At 40.7% G+C, this 17,122-nt stretch overlaps 5 protein-coding genes across 5 annotated transcripts; 2 read left to right on the plus strand and 3 right to left on the minus strand.

Annotated features, from left to right (window-relative positions):
• Positions 1-48: 48 nt before the first annotated feature.
• On the minus strand, positions 49-731 carry ATC70_007374 (uncharacterized protein; the record flags this gene model as incomplete). The annotated part of the gene is made up of 2 exons (XM_064826634.1): positions 49-575; positions 638-731. 2 exons carry the CDS (start codon positions 729-731, stop codon positions 49-51), a joined length of 621 nt encoding a protein of 206 aa, XP_064675691.1.
• Positions 732-2,669: 1,938 nt separating this feature from the next.
• RAM2 (CAAX geranylgeranyltransferase alpha subunit) lies at positions 2,670-3,858 on the minus strand (the record flags this gene model as incomplete). Its single annotated transcript, XM_064826635.1, has 3 exons — positions 2,670-3,280; positions 3,364-3,502; positions 3,556-3,858. 3 exons carry the CDS (start codon positions 3,856-3,858, stop codon positions 2,670-2,672), a joined length of 1,053 nt encoding a protein of 350 aa, XP_064675692.1.
• A 3,207-nt stretch (positions 3,859-7,065) lies between these two features.
• Positions 7,066-8,158, minus strand: CWC2 (Pre-mRNA-splicing factor; the record flags this gene model as incomplete). Its single annotated transcript, XM_064826636.1, has 3 exons — positions 7,066-7,170; positions 7,228-7,701; positions 7,778-8,158. The coding sequence occupies 3 exons, from the start codon at positions 8,156-8,158 to the stop codon at positions 7,066-7,068; spliced, it is 960 nt and encodes a 319-aa protein (XP_064675693.1).
• Positions 8,159-8,663: 505 nt separating this feature from the next.
• ATC70_007377 (uncharacterized protein) lies at positions 8,664-11,992 on the plus strand (the record flags this gene model as incomplete). The annotated part of the gene is made up of 5 exons (XM_064826637.1): positions 8,664-8,678; positions 8,770-8,889; positions 8,941-9,222; positions 9,285-11,762; positions 11,822-11,992. The coding sequence occupies 5 exons, from the start codon at positions 8,664-8,666 to the stop codon at positions 11,990-11,992; spliced, it is 3,066 nt and encodes a 1,021-aa protein (XP_064675694.1).
• Positions 11,993-12,188: 196 nt separating this feature from the next.
• On the plus strand, positions 12,189-16,729 carry ATC70_007378 (uncharacterized protein; the record flags this gene model as incomplete). Its single annotated transcript, XM_064826638.1, has 7 exons — positions 12,189-12,228; positions 12,293-12,388; positions 12,452-12,515; positions 12,586-14,753; positions 14,813-16,219; positions 16,277-16,453; positions 16,536-16,729. The coding sequence occupies 7 exons, from the start codon at positions 12,189-12,191 to the stop codon at positions 16,727-16,729; spliced, it is 4,146 nt and encodes a 1,381-aa protein (XP_064675695.1).
• Positions 16,730-17,122: the final 393 nt, after the last annotated feature.

Below are 17,122 nucleotides of genomic sequence, written 5' to 3' on the forward strand. Positions count from 1 at the left end.
TGCTTTTATTCACAAGCTTTTTTTTTTTTTTTTTTTTTTTTTTTTTTGCTACATGGATAAATCTATAAAATGTTGAATGGTATGTTCTTCCTCGTTGTCTGAATGTGTCACTGTTGTGATGAAGTCTAGAATCATTTCCGGCGTAATCCAGTTACGGAACTTGTTGTTATCATAATAGCTAGGCGGTAAAGAGAGTGATGTGTCATCGATAGCCACTGCCGGCGCCTTGGATGCTTTGATCTTGAGCTCGAGTCGATGATGATTTTTATCCAATGTGTGTTGATTAAAGTGGATCAAGATTCCCGAGATTTGTGCCCTTGTTTTCTCAAACAATCTCGGCAAGTCAAATTCATTTACTTTCAATAAAGTGGATTGTAGTTCGTATGTTGTGTACGAATAGATGTCCTGCAAAAACAATTCTCGGTTATCTAGTAGACATTGGTGGGAGACAGCTCGTTGTTGATTTGTGTAAATGCTGGGGCAATACTGAATTAGTAAATCGTCTAATTGATTTTGCAAGCTGGTGGTATTGTATCGATTGGTTAATATTGTTGGTAGTTTGTCCTCGACAAATGCTAAAAATAAATCCAGTTATTACTACTTTTTTTTTGTAAGACAAGCAAAGTGAAAGACTTACAACCAACAGCTCCTTTCAGCTGTCTCTTCAAGATTTGCACATCTACTGGTGGCTGAACAACCACAGCTGCTGCTGCCGTTGAGGTGCTACTCATACGGCTGCTACTGCTTGATCCTTTTGATTTAATCTTCTTGACCTTGACTTGGATGGCATCTCTGAATTGGAACGATATTTTTCTCGAGAGTTGAAGGTATGCTTTGTCAAAGTGATCGAATAATAGATGATTAGAGAGGAGCTGTGTAAACCTATGCACATCTATATTGTGATTCTGATTGTTGTCGTTTGCTTGTAAAAGAAATGTGTTGGATAGGTCTACGTTGGAGGCAAAAGAAGACGCAATAACAAGTGATATTGCCCATATTAGACTTATGAAATGTGTACAAATCTTCATCTCTCTCTCGATCTATGTATATGTAAGGAATACAAAAGGAGTAATGAAAGAAAGGAAAGGGAGTCAAGACTGATGGTCTCTCTAATTAGCTTTATATAACCAACAAGGTGCCTTTTCAATCTCCCCATCTTCCTCTCCTGGAGCGTTCGTGCTACAGAATCTCATGTAACGTCGTATATTTAGGCCTAAATGATCCTTTTTTGACTTTTTTTGATAAAAAGATGCCAGCTTCTGCATCATAATACGAAATGTCCTCAAGTGGATCTACTGATCGGTGAATGTTTTATTGTAATTTCACCATGGATTATTTGGAGGGGCCCACAATCTTTAATAAATGGTAGTCGACCTGCCGTCGCTAACGGACAGGCAGTGTCAATTATCTTTTTAAATTAAAAGGGACAAAAATAGCACAAAAGATCGACTATTTGAGGTCATAAACCTTTATTCAGGGTTCTCTCTTAAAGATCGAAATCAAGACAAAATCATTTAATATTTATCAATCTTGTAACAGTTGGCTAGAATGGTCTAAATGTCTTTAGGTTGCAGCGGGATGATCTTTCATTCATTTAGTTTGTCAATGACTGGTGCGTTTTAATGAGCAAAGTGCCAAGGAGTATGAAACGTTTATGTCAGCCATGCTAAACGGCGCGTAATTTTATCTCTACATCAACCACTATAGTAATGTACATGGCAGCCCTGACATGACAGTCCTGTAGATGTTGGATTTCTCTCAATAGAACACTCTGTATGCTTATTATTCACCCAAATATTAATTAGTTATAAAAGTGTGAGATTTGATCAATTGATTTATTTCATGGTATCAAATATCAAGTTGACCCGAGCACCACCACCACTACCACCACTACCACCACTACAAACCATTTCATCTCCTGATCACCCTTCACCCCTCTCTTATCAGCACAGTAATCGTCAATCTACAACGCTGATCTAAGATCGCAAACACATACGTTACTGGAAAAAAAAGTAACTAGATTTGGGACTCGAAAGAAAAAAGAAAGATGGAAGCAATCATACCAAAAACAAGAACTAGCAATCAATACAAGTGGATGAATCATTCAAGTACGTTACCTTTTTTCAATGAAAGAAAAAACTGACATGTGCTTGTTTGAATCCATACATTGCATTCAGGTTCCTACAATTTCAGATGATACATTTCGGTCATCTTTTTCTGTTTTCTTTTTTTTCCTGCTTTTTTTTTTTTTTTTTTTGTTCATTTTTTTGACCATTTTATAATTTTTTTGGGTTAAAAAATACAGTGAGTAGTTGTAGCAAAGTGGTTAAAAAATATAGGTAGTAAAAAGGTGTAAAAAAAAAGAAATAAAAGGTAAAAAAAAAAAAATTAAATGAAGATAGTAAATGAAGAGGGAAAAAATGTTTTGTTGATTTGGGTTAAAAAAAAAAAAAAAAAAAAAAAAGGGTAAAAAAAAAAGAAAAATTAGGGTAGTAAATGTAGAGAATAGATGGCCCTTGATATATCAAAGAGTGGGTCAATCTCCTTGATACATAGAGAGAACTATTCAATACGGTTGTAGATCCATTGATAAAAGGAAAAAAAGGGTAGATGAGCAAAGAATCCTCTTTTTTTCTTTTTGCTGGTCAATGATGTTGATGAGTTGATGTTTAGTTGTAGTTTCTCCAAGAAATGGGTCTGGCAGAGGCGAAGTTCTGCGCACTGTTGGAGTAATATGAGAGGTCTTGACAACGGTTGAGACTGTAAGCAAGGGGATCCCATGAGGACTGAGACAAATTGGTGATAGGATAGTCATTTATGTATCCACATGCGTTGTAGCCGTAGCCAACAGGTGGTTGCATAACGTAAGGTAATTGGGTCGGAGGAACCTTTTGTTGCAAAAAGTGTTGGTATCGTCTATGTGAATTTTCCAATTGCAATCTTGCAGCCGCAGCATCCCAATCATGGAACGAAGTCGTAGGAGAACTGACTGTGGAAGAAACTGGTGATGTGGAAGGAGTGTAAAGTCCAAGGGTTTGCAGTGTCATCAAGACTAATTGCTGACGTTGCTGAGGTCCATCGTAGTAAGACATTTGTGCTCTTTCACGACATTCTTCTAATAAATGTTTCCACACAGAGTAATCGTATTCACGAACGAACAGGTTGTAATCTAAAGCCTCAAGAAATTCCGCTTCCATGATGTTCAAATCATGTACCTTCATTCCACTCACATCGGACCAAGTTTTGTTTGTAAATGTGTTATCATCCAAGAATTTGTTGGCTAGAATGTGATAGAAAATTAAGCATGTTAGCATTAAAGAATCATCAGAAAAAAAAAAGCAAGGGTTCCGCTTGATGTCTTACCCAACATTAGAGCGACGATGAATAAGCGATATTCGGAGCCTTCAGCACCTTCAATGGAAGGATTTGATTGTAACAGTATAGCAATATACTTCAAAGAGAGGTATACAGCGGATTCCTGCAATTGGGTAGCCGTAAGCACCTATGTATTATGTTAATTCATCATGATAAAATAGTAAATCAAGCATTATTTACCTGATAGCAAAACTTCTTGAATGCAGGACTTGCGGTGTAAGAGAAGGAGTGATCACCACCAAGAGGAGAGTAGTGTTGAGCTTTAGTCATAGGCTTTCTCGATTGCCACATGAGATAAGCCAAATCGTTTCCAACCAGTGAAGGTGAATAAGATCTTTCTGAAACTAAAGCCTTGGTTGTCTTTCTTGCATGCCACATCAAATAAACCATAGAAGATGCAAAATCGGCAAGATCTTGATGACTTCCTGAACTGCTGGTCATTGCTGCAGTGGTGGGTGTAACAAACAACTGAGTGGGGAGCATGTTGTTTAGTTGGTTGTTGTTGGGTTTTTCTCTTTAGAGAAGAGAGAGTTTGTCCTTTTTCAAGAAGAGAGAAAAAAAAAAGGAAAATCTCTAAACTGTTTCGTAAAACGTAAATTAAAGAATAAAAAAAAAGGGAAAAGATTCGTATAATGTCTCTATATCTCTCTCTTCTATTAGAAAATTTGTTGTATGAAATAAAAAAGAAGTAAAAAAAGGAACCAAAGAGCCATGAAAACTGTGCACAACAATCTCTTTTATATCATGAAAATTTTTTTTCTTCTGCACGTGACACAAAAAAGGGAACTGTGGTTGCCTTCGGGTATGTAGGCTTATATGACGATATTGAAAAGCAAGCGTGAAATTGTGGAATAAATCATGATGTTTATTACCTGTACTATTCCAAATCGGAAAACTTGCTTTTTGTTAGCAATGCTCTTTATTTATCTCGCAACATGATATTTCTAAGCACCTTTTCACTCTTTATGAACAACATTTGAAAAAAAAAAAAAAAAAGTGCACACAATTTACACTTGTCCTACGAGAATGGATCCACTTTATCTCTTGAATCTAGAATAATAGACTAGCTATTACCAACATGACATAGCTCTGATAGATGTTCCATATTTTTGGCATGATGCCATTGGCTTTATATACCTGACTTTATGAACGATGTATGGTTTTAATGCATCATTTCATACAACATGATTACAACATTGCTTTGTGCGTTATCGTATGTAATTCATTTTGTATGACTCATCTGATTTATGCTCAATCATCTCTCCTAAAGAGAGTAAATAACTCTATAGGTAATCTTAAGTATATAAGAGGCTTTTATGGGGTATCTATGAGATATTCATCCCACATATCGAACATTATTTAAAGATCTGACTTGGCGTGCTGAAAAAATGAACATAGTACAAAGACTGCTATCACCTTGATTCAAAAATGAATTTTAGTGGATCTAAGACATTTTGTTGCGAGCTGATGATGGCTCATTCGCAAATGCTGTAACTAAATGGATAAAAGATAGTTATTCTCATGAACTTGCGATGAGTGTACTCCATGCTAAAACCAGATCAAATCTTACCCCTGAATTTATATTAAAGAGGCGTTTCAAAATACTAATCTCTATTGGGTGAAGTGTCTAGCAGATCAAATTGTTGGAGATGTCAATATTGCGAGACCGCTAACCATTTTGACGGTATTGCCAAGTTGTAATGAAGCCTTACACTAGCAATACCACATAGAATATGAAAAAAAAAACTGCGTCTGACGCTGACTAACCTATAATCTCACAATGGAATTCCCCTGATAATAATGTATCTAAGAATGCTCTTTTTTTAAAAAGCTGACGGGTACCCATTGTGAAGCCAAAGACTAGATTTATAAATGTTTGAATAACTGGAATACTTTTTTTATTGGTAACTGAGGCAAACAAAACCCCTCACTAGTTCCACATGGCTGTTGAGCATCTGTTAGGATTCAAATGGCATACAGAATGTCAGCACAGTATGAATACCATAACCAAGTGCATGGAACACGAGCAAATTTGACAATTTTCAAGCTTTCATATCTTGGTATGTAGGCCATTCTGGGCCATTGGAATAACGCCAAACAACTTTACTCGAGTCGTGATAACTTCCTGACACGTTTGCTCAACTTTTTGGGGACCCAAAAAAAAATGACCAAAAATCGACCAAAAAGCAGGAGGGATACCTCATGGTTTTTGACGAAAATCAAACGATCGCATTTTTGACCTTGAAAATAAAAGCTTTTACTATGGTATATATTAATTCAAAATGTTTCTCTCGATCCAAAGCAACCTCTGAAACCATTTTTATAAGGCTTTTATATGCAAAATATGGCGATTTTCGCTAAAAATCTCATTTCAAATTTTATTAAATTGCTCAATAATTTCAGCCGAAGCATTTATTACAGTTAGAACCATTAGAAGCGCCTTAAAAAGTGTTCCAAGAATGAATAAGGAAGCATCGGATGATAACCACAGTTCATATAGTCGAATATCTCAAAATGGATTAAAGAAGTCGAGAAAAGACACAATCTGTCCAATCTTGAGCAGAAAAAAAATAAACTGAGTTTTAATTGATTTTGGCGGCGACTAGCTGCTGGCTGGCCCAAATGCCTTTCTGATGATGACAATAATGAGTGGGATGTTGATTACTATGACAATGACAGCTCTCTACTTTTCGTTTCACAGAACAACCATATATATAATTGTAAGCTATGCAAGCTGATTTATTAAACCAATAAATTCTATGGCCGAACAATGTATTGAATCAAATGTTGTCAACCTTTTATCTCTCAGTTGAATATGTCTGTTGTGGGCGATAGAGGCTATGGCGTGGGCTCACAAATCAAAGGTCATCAACCAAATGGAGGCAAGAGTTGCACGGTCGCTCTATTCCTACTCTCATTACGAATAAATACAACACGTCTCAAACATGCCTCTTTGCTTTCACAAGCTGTCGCACCCCATGTCCAAACGTGATGGCAAGGTCAAAACAACGAATAAATCCTTTGTCTGTTTGAACAACAAGTGCCTAAATGCCTTTACTGGTGTCTGTCGCTATCAAATCTTTACCTTGGATACAGGTCTCGCTGTTATTGCAAGCCTTCTTTTCAATGTGGCATTTCCCTGCTTTGATGAACACGCCAATCGTGGCAAGCAGGAAACATTCAATGAATCGGCCCTTTCTTTCGTATATCTTAAACAGTTATAGGCTCAGCAAATCGATGACAGCAATACTTTTCAGGTAAGTATATCTACTTAAGGGTGGATGGTTGGCTCTGAACAGGTTTTCACCATTTAGTATATCATGTCTTGTAAACTCAAGTCCGTATATAATGATGTTTTCATCATGAATCATACGCCATAGTGATCTGCAATGATGCGGTGCGTCACTCAGGCGTACATTTTCAGATATCAATTATTTAGGTCAGTATTTGCTGATTTCAATAGACTTTCGAGGGCATGTATGACACCACTTAATGAACATTAAACACATAAAAAGGAATGAAATTTGTCCTACTCATCACTTTGCTAAAGGTTTATTGTGTATCACCCTCGCATAGCCAAAGAGGTCCAATGCTACATTGACTTGTGAGATGTTCCAGACAACTGTGCTATTGCGATCCATGCATCTCTCTCCTTTTGTCTCTCTTGGTTTATTATTCTTGGGCGTTTCATTACGTTGGTACAGATGGGAATGAATGCAGATCTGAAAAAGAGCTATCCGGTGATCGCATAGCATTACTTTTGGTATTTCTGTTGGAAGTTCTGTAGTGATAGTCCTATCAATGTAACTCAATACACAAGTTACAGTTACAAGAAGCACAATCCATTGTTACCTTTTGCAAATCATTTACTTCCAATTCCATTTTCTCAAAGTCATTTTCCAGTTGCTTGACAATATCGTCCTTTACTTTCAGCTCATACTTTAATGTTTCATTGTCCTCTTCCTTGTCTTTTAATAGCTGATAGAGTGCATCTCTGTCATCTATCAAAATGTCCATGCCATCCCTTAGTTGATTATTCTCTTGCTCTAGTGCGGAGGCCAAGCCTCCTGCTGGTATATTGTGTGATTTAATTTCGGGCCTGCATATATGCTTCATCTCATCATTGTCTTGTTGTTTCTGTGGTGATACAATTAAAGAGCTGCTGGAGTGAAGTGGTTTCTCTGTAAAACAGCATGTTGTTTCGCAATCGGATTTTCCAGCGAGCTGTCGATACAGCAAGTTGATGACTTGAACCAAGTATTCATATTCAGGGCCAACATTTGTCATTTTCCGAATTTGCTCCATCTTGATGTTATTCAATTCTTCCTGTTTTTGAGGGAGCAGTTACAGTTAGCGAAGGCTGTAATGTGGATTTGGTTCAACTCTAGTCATTTTACTTTACTGTTTGGCTAAGATAATCATCTCTCAATAGTCGATTCGCTCGTTGCAACCGAATGTTTTGCTCCACTGACAACTTTAAAGCCTGCTTCAAGTGTGTCGTCTGTTCTTCCACAATGCGATCGCAATCAAGTTTTAGGATACGATTCGCTCTTACCAGCCGAGCATTGGATAGAGACAGCTGCTCGACTTGATTGTGGAGCTGTTTGATTCGAGTTTCTTGGTCGCCATTGTGTATTATTCTGGTGGCAGTTGCTGGCGTTGATGATGATGTTGACGAGTCGAATGAGGCAAATGAATCATGTATTGAGTAGTTGCTGTTTAATGTAGTGCTGAAGGGAATAATGTTATCTTTAATCGACAGGGGCATGCTACAGGTGGTCATATATATATATATATAAAGATAGAGTGAAAGAAAACGTAAAGAATGTAAATACAACAAGCTTTTTCTGTTTATTGAAGAGGAGTATCAAGATCATCATTAGCAAATCGGGCACCCAAAGATATTAGGTTTATTGTTTGCCAAATTATGGGCAATACCATACGGGATTTGCCTTGGAAAACAACCCCTTTACATTTCGTAATTCTCTCCTTGAACTCCCTTTCATTTTCATATCAATAACGTCGAGATATACAAGCCAAAAGAGATTTTTTTGAGCTAAATATCTTGATGGCAAGACCAGACCTATACTTTCTAGTTCATTCTTGCAATCACATTAGTGATGGGAAGGGGGCATCCATCATTATGTGCAACCACAGCGTACAAATGCTGTGTATCTCGTGATATAAATAATAAGCTTCTTTTTCATAATCAATACATCTCCCCTATTTTTTTCCCTTTTTTTTTTTTATTAAACTACACATTGTTTCTTAATTTTTAGACTTATTGAATGTTGAAAGAGAGTGTAAGGGGGCGAAATTAAAGACAAGGCGAGAGAGAGAGAGAGAGAGAGGACATGACATATTTTTTACTTTGTATATTAATTTTCTTGATAGTCAAGCGGATCTACATCCGCATTATCATCTTTTCATATCAGCAGTGGCTGCCTCTCCATATTGACCAAGTTATTTGTAAAAGAAGCGCAATATGCACAAATCACAAAAACTGAAGCGCTCGTAAGAAGATGCATTTGAAACGCTATGCTTGATATTTACCACAGTTCATAGGATGCTTGCCAGTCTGTTTTGACAGATCAATCAATAGGAGAAGACTTTAAAGAGTATTTTTTTGATTCACTCGTCGAAAACAGAGTCTTGGTACCCTCGTCAAAGAACATCTACTTGATTCACGATGTCACAACACAAAGCATACTTGTCAATGTCACCCGATGTTATTCACCTCTTTGTAAACCACACGTCAATGATATTTGCTACTCGCCTTGCTGTCCTAACAGAAAGCTAGTTGCCTTTTATCTGAATGATAGTCAGGTCAATGATACAGATCACATTGTAAGTTGGATGATCGTTACTTGATTTAGTCGTATATGCGTCTAACCCATTTCAACCTTTAGGACTGGACCTCTAAAATACCTCGATACATTCTCGAAGAATTGACACCCACAGAGAAAAAGAGACAGCTTGCTATTGAAGAGCTTGAAAATTACGAAAACAATTTCTTGAAACAGCTTGTTGTTGTTCGAGACATATTTGCACGACCCTTGTTATCATCGCAAACAACAATTGAGGAATCGCGACGGTATTCGTTTCATGATACGCTGTTTGGAAACTATCACATTCTTGCAAACTACCACAAGAAACTAGTTCGAGAATTGGACGGCTCAAGAGACTCAAACAACTTTAACCTGTTTCCTGATTCCACCACGATCGGTAATATACTGTACAAGCATTTTTCCAGAATGATAGATCCCTATATTCGATACGTTTCAAATCATGTATTTGCAAAGTTCCAATACAGCTTGGAGTACAGCAAGAATCCAGCATTTGTGCGCTTCATTGAGCAGCAAGAAGCCATCGAAAAGGATTTTCGCATACCACTCAAAGGGTTGCTCATATCACCTATTGTGCGCATGGCCAAGTACGACCTCTTGCTGGACACCATTCTGAAAAACTCAGAGCACAACGAACGTGATACCTTGACCAAAACCATCTCTCTATTAGGTGATATCTTGTACAAAATAAACGAAGCCACTCGGAAAGCTGAAGCCGAACAAAGGCTCATGGAAATCAAGCTTGGTTTGCGCATGAAGAGACCCAGCATTCGCTATCAGCATCGTTTGCAACAGATCCTGCCTGATGATGTCGGTTTGTTGTTTGAGGGCACCTTAAATCTGACTAAGCCGCCGCCCATTCCGCCCACTGTATGCCAGCTGTTTCTGTTCACAAATGTTTTGATCATCACACGGAAGAGAACAACGGCAGACGGTGATGTGGAATTCATACTTATTGATAAGCCAATACCCATTCATATGCTCAAAATTGGACGCACCTCGTCTAGTCGCTCCAGACTCGTCTCGCATCGCCAATCGAGTTTACTATCATCCATCAAAAAGCAGTACTATCATCACCATTATCGTAGCCATAGCGATAATAGCAGTAATCGGTTCGTTGCCATGACAACAGCAGCAGCAGCAGCAGTAGCAGAAGCGAGCAATCAGTCAGACGAGAGTTCGTCCATCTATTCCGATGTCTATACTATATCAGGCTTGAAAATACGACATCGCATCAAAACAATGAAGCAACGCATTCGCAAAAGAAACAAGACATCAATACCCTCCTACCAGCATGCGGATACGGCCATTGCGTCTGATACCTTTAGCATACTGCCCTCCTCTTTATTGCAGAAATCAGCATCATACCCAGCTCGTACCGACTCACCACACATCTTGAGATCAAGACTGTTGCAACTACATCACATTGCTGATCCAAACCTGAATTACCTATTCGAATGCCCAACGACCGAGAATCGACTGATGTGGAAGAACAAGATTAAGTCTATCCTGCCCAACCCTGATCACGGGCCTTTTGAACTCAAGCCTATCTGCAGCAACCTGAATTGCTCTCAATTACAAAGTGTGGGTGGAAGATATGCAACGGGATGCGGCACCATTTGGTGCTCTTTGCCATTTACTGCCTCGGATGGTAGAGATGCCATCGCACTAGGAAGTCAGTACGGGCTATGGGTAGCATATACAGACGGATCCGAGCTCTTCAAGCAAATCCTATCCTGCAACTGTCATCAGCTGGAACTGTTTGATAACAGAATGATCATTGTCAGAAGCTCTAAACCCAACAGAATGCTGGGTGTCATTATGATTGACGATATTTATCCATCTTCCTCTTCAGATGTTGCTGCCAGCAGCAAGCCCCTATCAACAGTACCTGCCGTCCACAATGACCATTATACAAGTTTCAAGGATATTCATATACTGCAAAAGTCAGGCGTTGTTCACTTTGCCGTTGGTACATTGGGCGGTGAGTCTATCCTTTGCTATTTACGTCGACGTCGTACAGGCTCAGTTCGTCTAGTGCTCCTGTTTTACCGAGCTGATGGTACAACACAATCGTCATGGTTCAAGAAATTCAAAGAATACAAGCCTCTGTTCATCCAGCCTTCAGACCTCAAAATTATTGACGATCATGTATACATCCGATCCAAGGCAGAAGGTATTGAGAAGGTTGACATTATCAGCTGGATCACAGCGGGCTCCTCCTCAAGCTCTCATCATTTGCACGAGCATGCACCCAAGTATTCATACCGCATCGACTTACCTGCACCGTACCATGTCTCCATGATTGGCAACCATCAAGTGGACAATCCTGCTCTAACAACCATTGGCTACGTCGCCTTGAACCAGCCTGGCACAGGCCTCATCTGCAGTGCTCAATTTGCATGCCCAGTAGCAGACGCCAATGCCGATTCCCTGCAACAAGAGATTGAATTCGAATCAGAAGCAAAGTCGGTTGTTGTATATTACCCGTATTTAATTGCATTTTCATCCAATGTCATTGAGATTAGACATTTAGAGACGGTAAGTGGATGCTACTATATTCAGTTAGGGAGAGCATGCTCTTTTAACACTATTCATAGACTGCACTCGTTCAGGCGATCGCAGGTAGCAAGATCAAATGCCTCTATTCCACTTGCAAATACAAATCATCAGCGGTAATCATCCATGTATCCATGTTGCATGCTGACCAAGACCAAACCAAAGTGCATCAGCTTTATTTGAAGAATCCATTGTCTACCTACGATGATTAATGATGTACTAAAGACGATGATGGTTTGTTATAGGAACTGCGGACATTTAACAGCAACCCAAAACAAGAAGCAATTCATGTTCTTTTCCTTTTTTCTTCTTTTTCTCTTCCCTTCTTCTCGTTTTGCAATAAAGCATTTGTTGTATACTTTATACTATTTATTCTTTTGCAAAGAGAGAGACTGATACAATCATACAATGTTCAACAGTACTGGAGGTCAATCAGGCCCTTCAAAAGGTATGTAAAGCTGATTAAATGCATTAACGTTTTGTAGAAGAAAGACACTAACAGGCAAAAAAAGGTGTTCGTTTGAGCTTTTTAACGCAAACAGATCAATCTAAATTCGAGCAATTGTTTGCTCAAAGTGCCGCTGCTTATGGTGGAAACAAGATTCCCGGTAAGAATTTGGATTTTGTACAGTCTGATAATGCATGGACTCATTCTTCATACACCATGTTAGCCAACGCGGTTAGTGAGCTGCTTCGACGATCGAATCTCGATAATGATTCCTTGGCAAAAATTTGGTAAATATACACAGCCAGGCTATGTATGTCTGCATGGATTGGATGTCTCATATCGTGTGTTATTGTTTAGGGATCTTGCTTCCATTGCAAATGCTCCTTTCTTGACCTTTCCTGAATTTGCAGTTGCCATGTTCTTGACTTCAAAAAAGCTAACAGGACAAACTCTTCCTGCTGCCCTTCCCCCCAATGTACGAGAGGAAACAGAAATTGCCATGGCAACCATCGCCTCCACTGAGACCAGTCAGCTCTCGCAACAGCTTGTCAATGTGAGCATCCCTCCTCAACAGCAGCAGCAGTTTATGAATCGCCCTATGATGACTGGAATGCAACAGCAACCACAAATGGCCGGCATGCTGCCTCAAATGACTGGCATGCCATCTCAAGTGCCCATGATGACAGGTATGCCTATGCAGAATCAATTCAGGGCTACGCCTCCACCTGTACCTCAATTACCTATGCAAACCGGCTTTTCCAACTATCAAGCACCAATGCAAACAGGTTTTCAACCATCAATGCCACCACCTCCCGCTGCCAACAAACCTCGTCTTCAAAACCTAGAGTTCGCTAAAAAGATGATGCCCAACCAAAACGGTGTCACCAATCTGCTCAATCCTAGTCTGGGCACCACAGACGCTAACCGATTATCATGGAAAATCAGCCCTGAAGACAAGCAGCGATATCGCGAGATTTTCAATGCATGGGAGGGCTCAGGATCTGGATTCATGTCTGGAGATACCGCAAAGGATGTGTTGACTCAATCTCAATTGCCTCCTGCCGACTTGATGAAGATTTGGAACCTGGCAGACAGTGAGAACAGAGGCAGTCTGGATATTGATGAATTCTCTATCGCCATGCATTTGGTATATCGCAAATTGAATGGATTCGAGATCCCCTCCGTGTTGCCTGCTGAGCTCAAGCCTCCTTCCAGCTTGCTCAAGAAGTTTGTCTTGGGTCGCCGTCCTCCACCTTCCACGCCATCTTTTGGCAGTAACTCTCGTCAGCAGCAACAAGAAGATGATGATGACGATTATTCGCCTTACAACAGCAATCAACGTGATTATGTCTCCAGTTCTCGTAGAAAGGGTCCTCAATCTGCCAGTGCTAGATCCTATTCTTCTCGCTACAATGACCATGACGACGATGAAGTAGATGTTGCCATTCTAGAGGATCTGCGTCGTCAAATCTCTGAAACCAAACGTACCTTGGATCGTATGCCCAAACCCAGCTCCTATGCCAACAGCAACTCTTACAGTGGTAGTAACAAATACTCTTTGGAAGAGCTCAAAGAAAAGATCAGACGTACACAAGACGACCTCAACCACGCCTCCCGCAACAATGCTGCCTCTATCAAATATGCCGAGAATGCTGAAACATTGATGGGATTGCTCGAAACACAGAAATCACTTCAAGATGAGATCCAGTACTTGTGCAACCGAGATATCCCCGTATTAGCTCGTCAATTGCGTGGATCAGCTGCTGAATTAAGAGATGCCAAGGTTCGCCACTCTCGAAAGAACGACGGCACACAGGATTTCATGGCTTTTATTCAACCTACGGGTCCTGGTGGATCCATCACGGAGAGTGATCGTGTGCGTGCCAAGGCCAAGGCCATGATGGCTGCTCGTAAAGCGGGTAACAGTGGGTCCAGCACGGATGCTGGTTTCGGTCTTCGTCGTGCAGAGGAAGAAAAGGAGGAGGCTGATCGCAAAGCAGATGCCATTGAGCGTGAGATGGAAAAGTCGAGAACCGCTTTATTGGATATGCGTGGTGACCTCAAGTACTTGGAGGACATGATTGCGTCTAAAGATTTGGAAGACAAGAAACGATTTGAAAATGGGCAGGATCTCTCTTACGAATTGCGTCGTTTCATTGAGCAGTTGGATAGCAGAAGCTCAGATTATGCGTCGTCAACTTACATGCCTCGTCAAACTAACAACACCGCAATGAGATCCATTGGTGGTGGAGCATCTACTACTGGCAGTGGTTATCAAAGTCCTGCTTCCGTTTCCAGCCCATCTCTTAGTAGCACTTCAAGTCCTAAGCCCAAGGCCACACCTGCTCGCCCTCGTACAGCTGAAGAAATCAAGAAGGAAGCTGAGCGTCGTGTACAAGAGCGTTTGGCTGCTATTCAGGCTAGAAGAAATCCAGGTAGCTCTCCTAAGCCTGCTGCTGTCTCCTCTCCTTCGCCTGCCGCGCCACCGGTCAGTAAACCCAATGAAGCTGAAGAAGCCGCTCAACGTAAGTAGAACTTTTTGCCTAAATGTACCGTCGATTTGACCATGTTGCCATTTCTATAGAACGACTTCGTGATGCTGAGCGTGAAGCACAAGATATGTTGCGTGCCTCTGTCAGTCAAAGAGAGGAGAACGATCGTAAGAACAGAGAGGCTGAACTGGAGCGTATCCGTGAAGGCGAAAGACTGGAACGTCAACGTTTAGATGACTTGGAAAAGGAACAAGCTGAAAAGGCGCGTCGTCAAGCCGAAGAGGAGCAAAATGAAGAAGCGAGACGTTTGGAGGAGGAGCGTGATATGGAAGAAAGAAGAAGACAAGTCTTGGCCAAGGAGGAAGCAGATAGACAAGCTCGCTTTGATGCTATTAGACGCGAGGAAGAAGCTGCCGAAGCTGCCAAGAAATTGGAGCATAAACCTGAGGAAGCATCTCCTTCAGTAGTATCACCCCCACCTCCACCTCCACCTGCTTCAATTCCAGAAGCACCAAGTGCTAGTACAAGCAGCAATAATCCCTTTGCAAAGATCCAACAATCCACCACCACCCCTACCACCGCCCCTTCAGTGCCTTCGCCTTCAGGTTCTTCTCAGGCAGAAAAACCCAACGAGCCTTCCAACAAGCGTGTCAGTTATAATCCATTTGCTGCATTCTCTGCATTCTCTGCTACAAAGGGTGGTGCTAAAGAAGATAGCGATTCCGAAGATGATGATGGTTGGGATGGCCACGACGATTCAGACGATGAAAATGAGTTCCCCGCTGCTGGTAGTGCTAAAAATTTAGCTGGCATGCTTTTCAGTGCCATGAGCAAGCGAGGCGGTGGTAATTTAGACTCTGTGTCTGAATCGGGTGCATCACCCAAGCCTGACGAAGTAGACTTTTCAACACCTGTCAATATCCCAGCTACTCCTCCCGTTGCACTTGGTAGTAATAATGATGCTATTCCTCCTCCTCCACCTCCTCCTCCACCAGCACAGCCTGCTATTGAAGGCAGTGTTCCCCCACCACCTCCTCCTGCTCCACCTGCTCCAGCTCAACCTATGGCAGCTACAAGTAGCCCACAACAACAACCATTCGCTGCTGGCGGCGGCGATATAAGAAGTGCTTTATTGAGTCAAATTCAATCTGGCACTAGATTAAAGAAGGCTGTGACAAATGACCGTAGTGCATCATCCATTGCTGGACATGTCCTTGAAAGTTCAGGAGAGTCAGCAGCCGCAGCACCACCACCACCAGCTTCTACAACGCCTGTTCAGCCTGTACCTGCCGCTGAAGAGTTTGCTGCTCCAATTCCAGTTGCTGCTCCTTTGTCTAGTGGTAGCTTCTTGGCCGAATTACAGTCTCGTACAGGTGGATCAAGCCCTGCAGTTGAATCTACCGTTGTTCCCACTGCTGATACACAACAATCGATTCCTGCCGCCGCAGAGTCTGCTGTTCATCAAACTCCTGCTCATGATGAATCATTGCCCGAACATGGTAAGCTATCTCATCTTATGTAAAGAATTGCAAGTTGCTAAACATGATTTATTGTAGAATATATTGCATTATGGGACTACCCAGGATCAGGTCCTGACGATTTGACTTTTACTCAAGACGAAGTGATCCTTGTTCGTGATGCTAATGAAAATGAAGATTGGTGGTTTGGTACCTCAGAAGCTTCAAAAAAGACTGGTTACTTTCCTAGAAACTATGTACAGCTTAAACCCGAAGGTATGGGCAGACAACCAGCAAAGCCATTTGATTTCAAATAATAACAGTATTTTTTTTTTTTTTTTTTTTTTTTTTTGCATAGCTGTACCAGAATTAAATATCAAGGCAAAGGCTCTTTACGATTTTGAAGGCCCAGCTGGACAAGGCTGTTTGGATGTGAAGATGGGAGAGTCCATCACTATTCTTGTAAAGGAAAATGATGACTGGTGGAAAGCTAGATCAGAGGATGGTTCTCGTGAAGGTTTAGTACCTGCAAATTATCTTGAACAGATTTAATATATGTGTGCACCAAATAAATTATTTTCGAATGCTTGGCCATTTTGATGATATCGCACTCATATAAATGAACCCTTCATTCATTGTGTACTCTGAAGAGAAGGAGATCTCTTTCAGAAAGGTAAAGAATAAACAGAAGATTGAATTTCAAAAGAGATGTGTGTCTCGATCAATCCAAATTGATTCAACGAAAAATGATTATCCATCTTATAATAGATTTCTGCAGTATACTCTCAGTTGCCTCTGTCCTACTCTGTTCAGTTTCACAAGGTGTAAAAAATAGAAGAGAATCTGATAAGTTTGTACCTGCCAAAAGATGCCTGGGTGGCGGCATATCAACTCTTTCATGTTCACCAACATTCCTGCTCTTCATTCGATGCATCCGATCCACAG

The sequence above is a fragment of the Mucor velutinosus genome, assembly GCF_035048745.1.
Source record: "Mucor velutinosus strain NIH1002 chromosome Unknown tig00001553, whole genome shotgun sequence".
Classification (NCBI taxonomy): domain Eukaryota; kingdom Fungi; phylum Mucoromycota; class Mucoromycetes; order Mucorales; family Mucoraceae; genus Mucor; species Mucor velutinosus.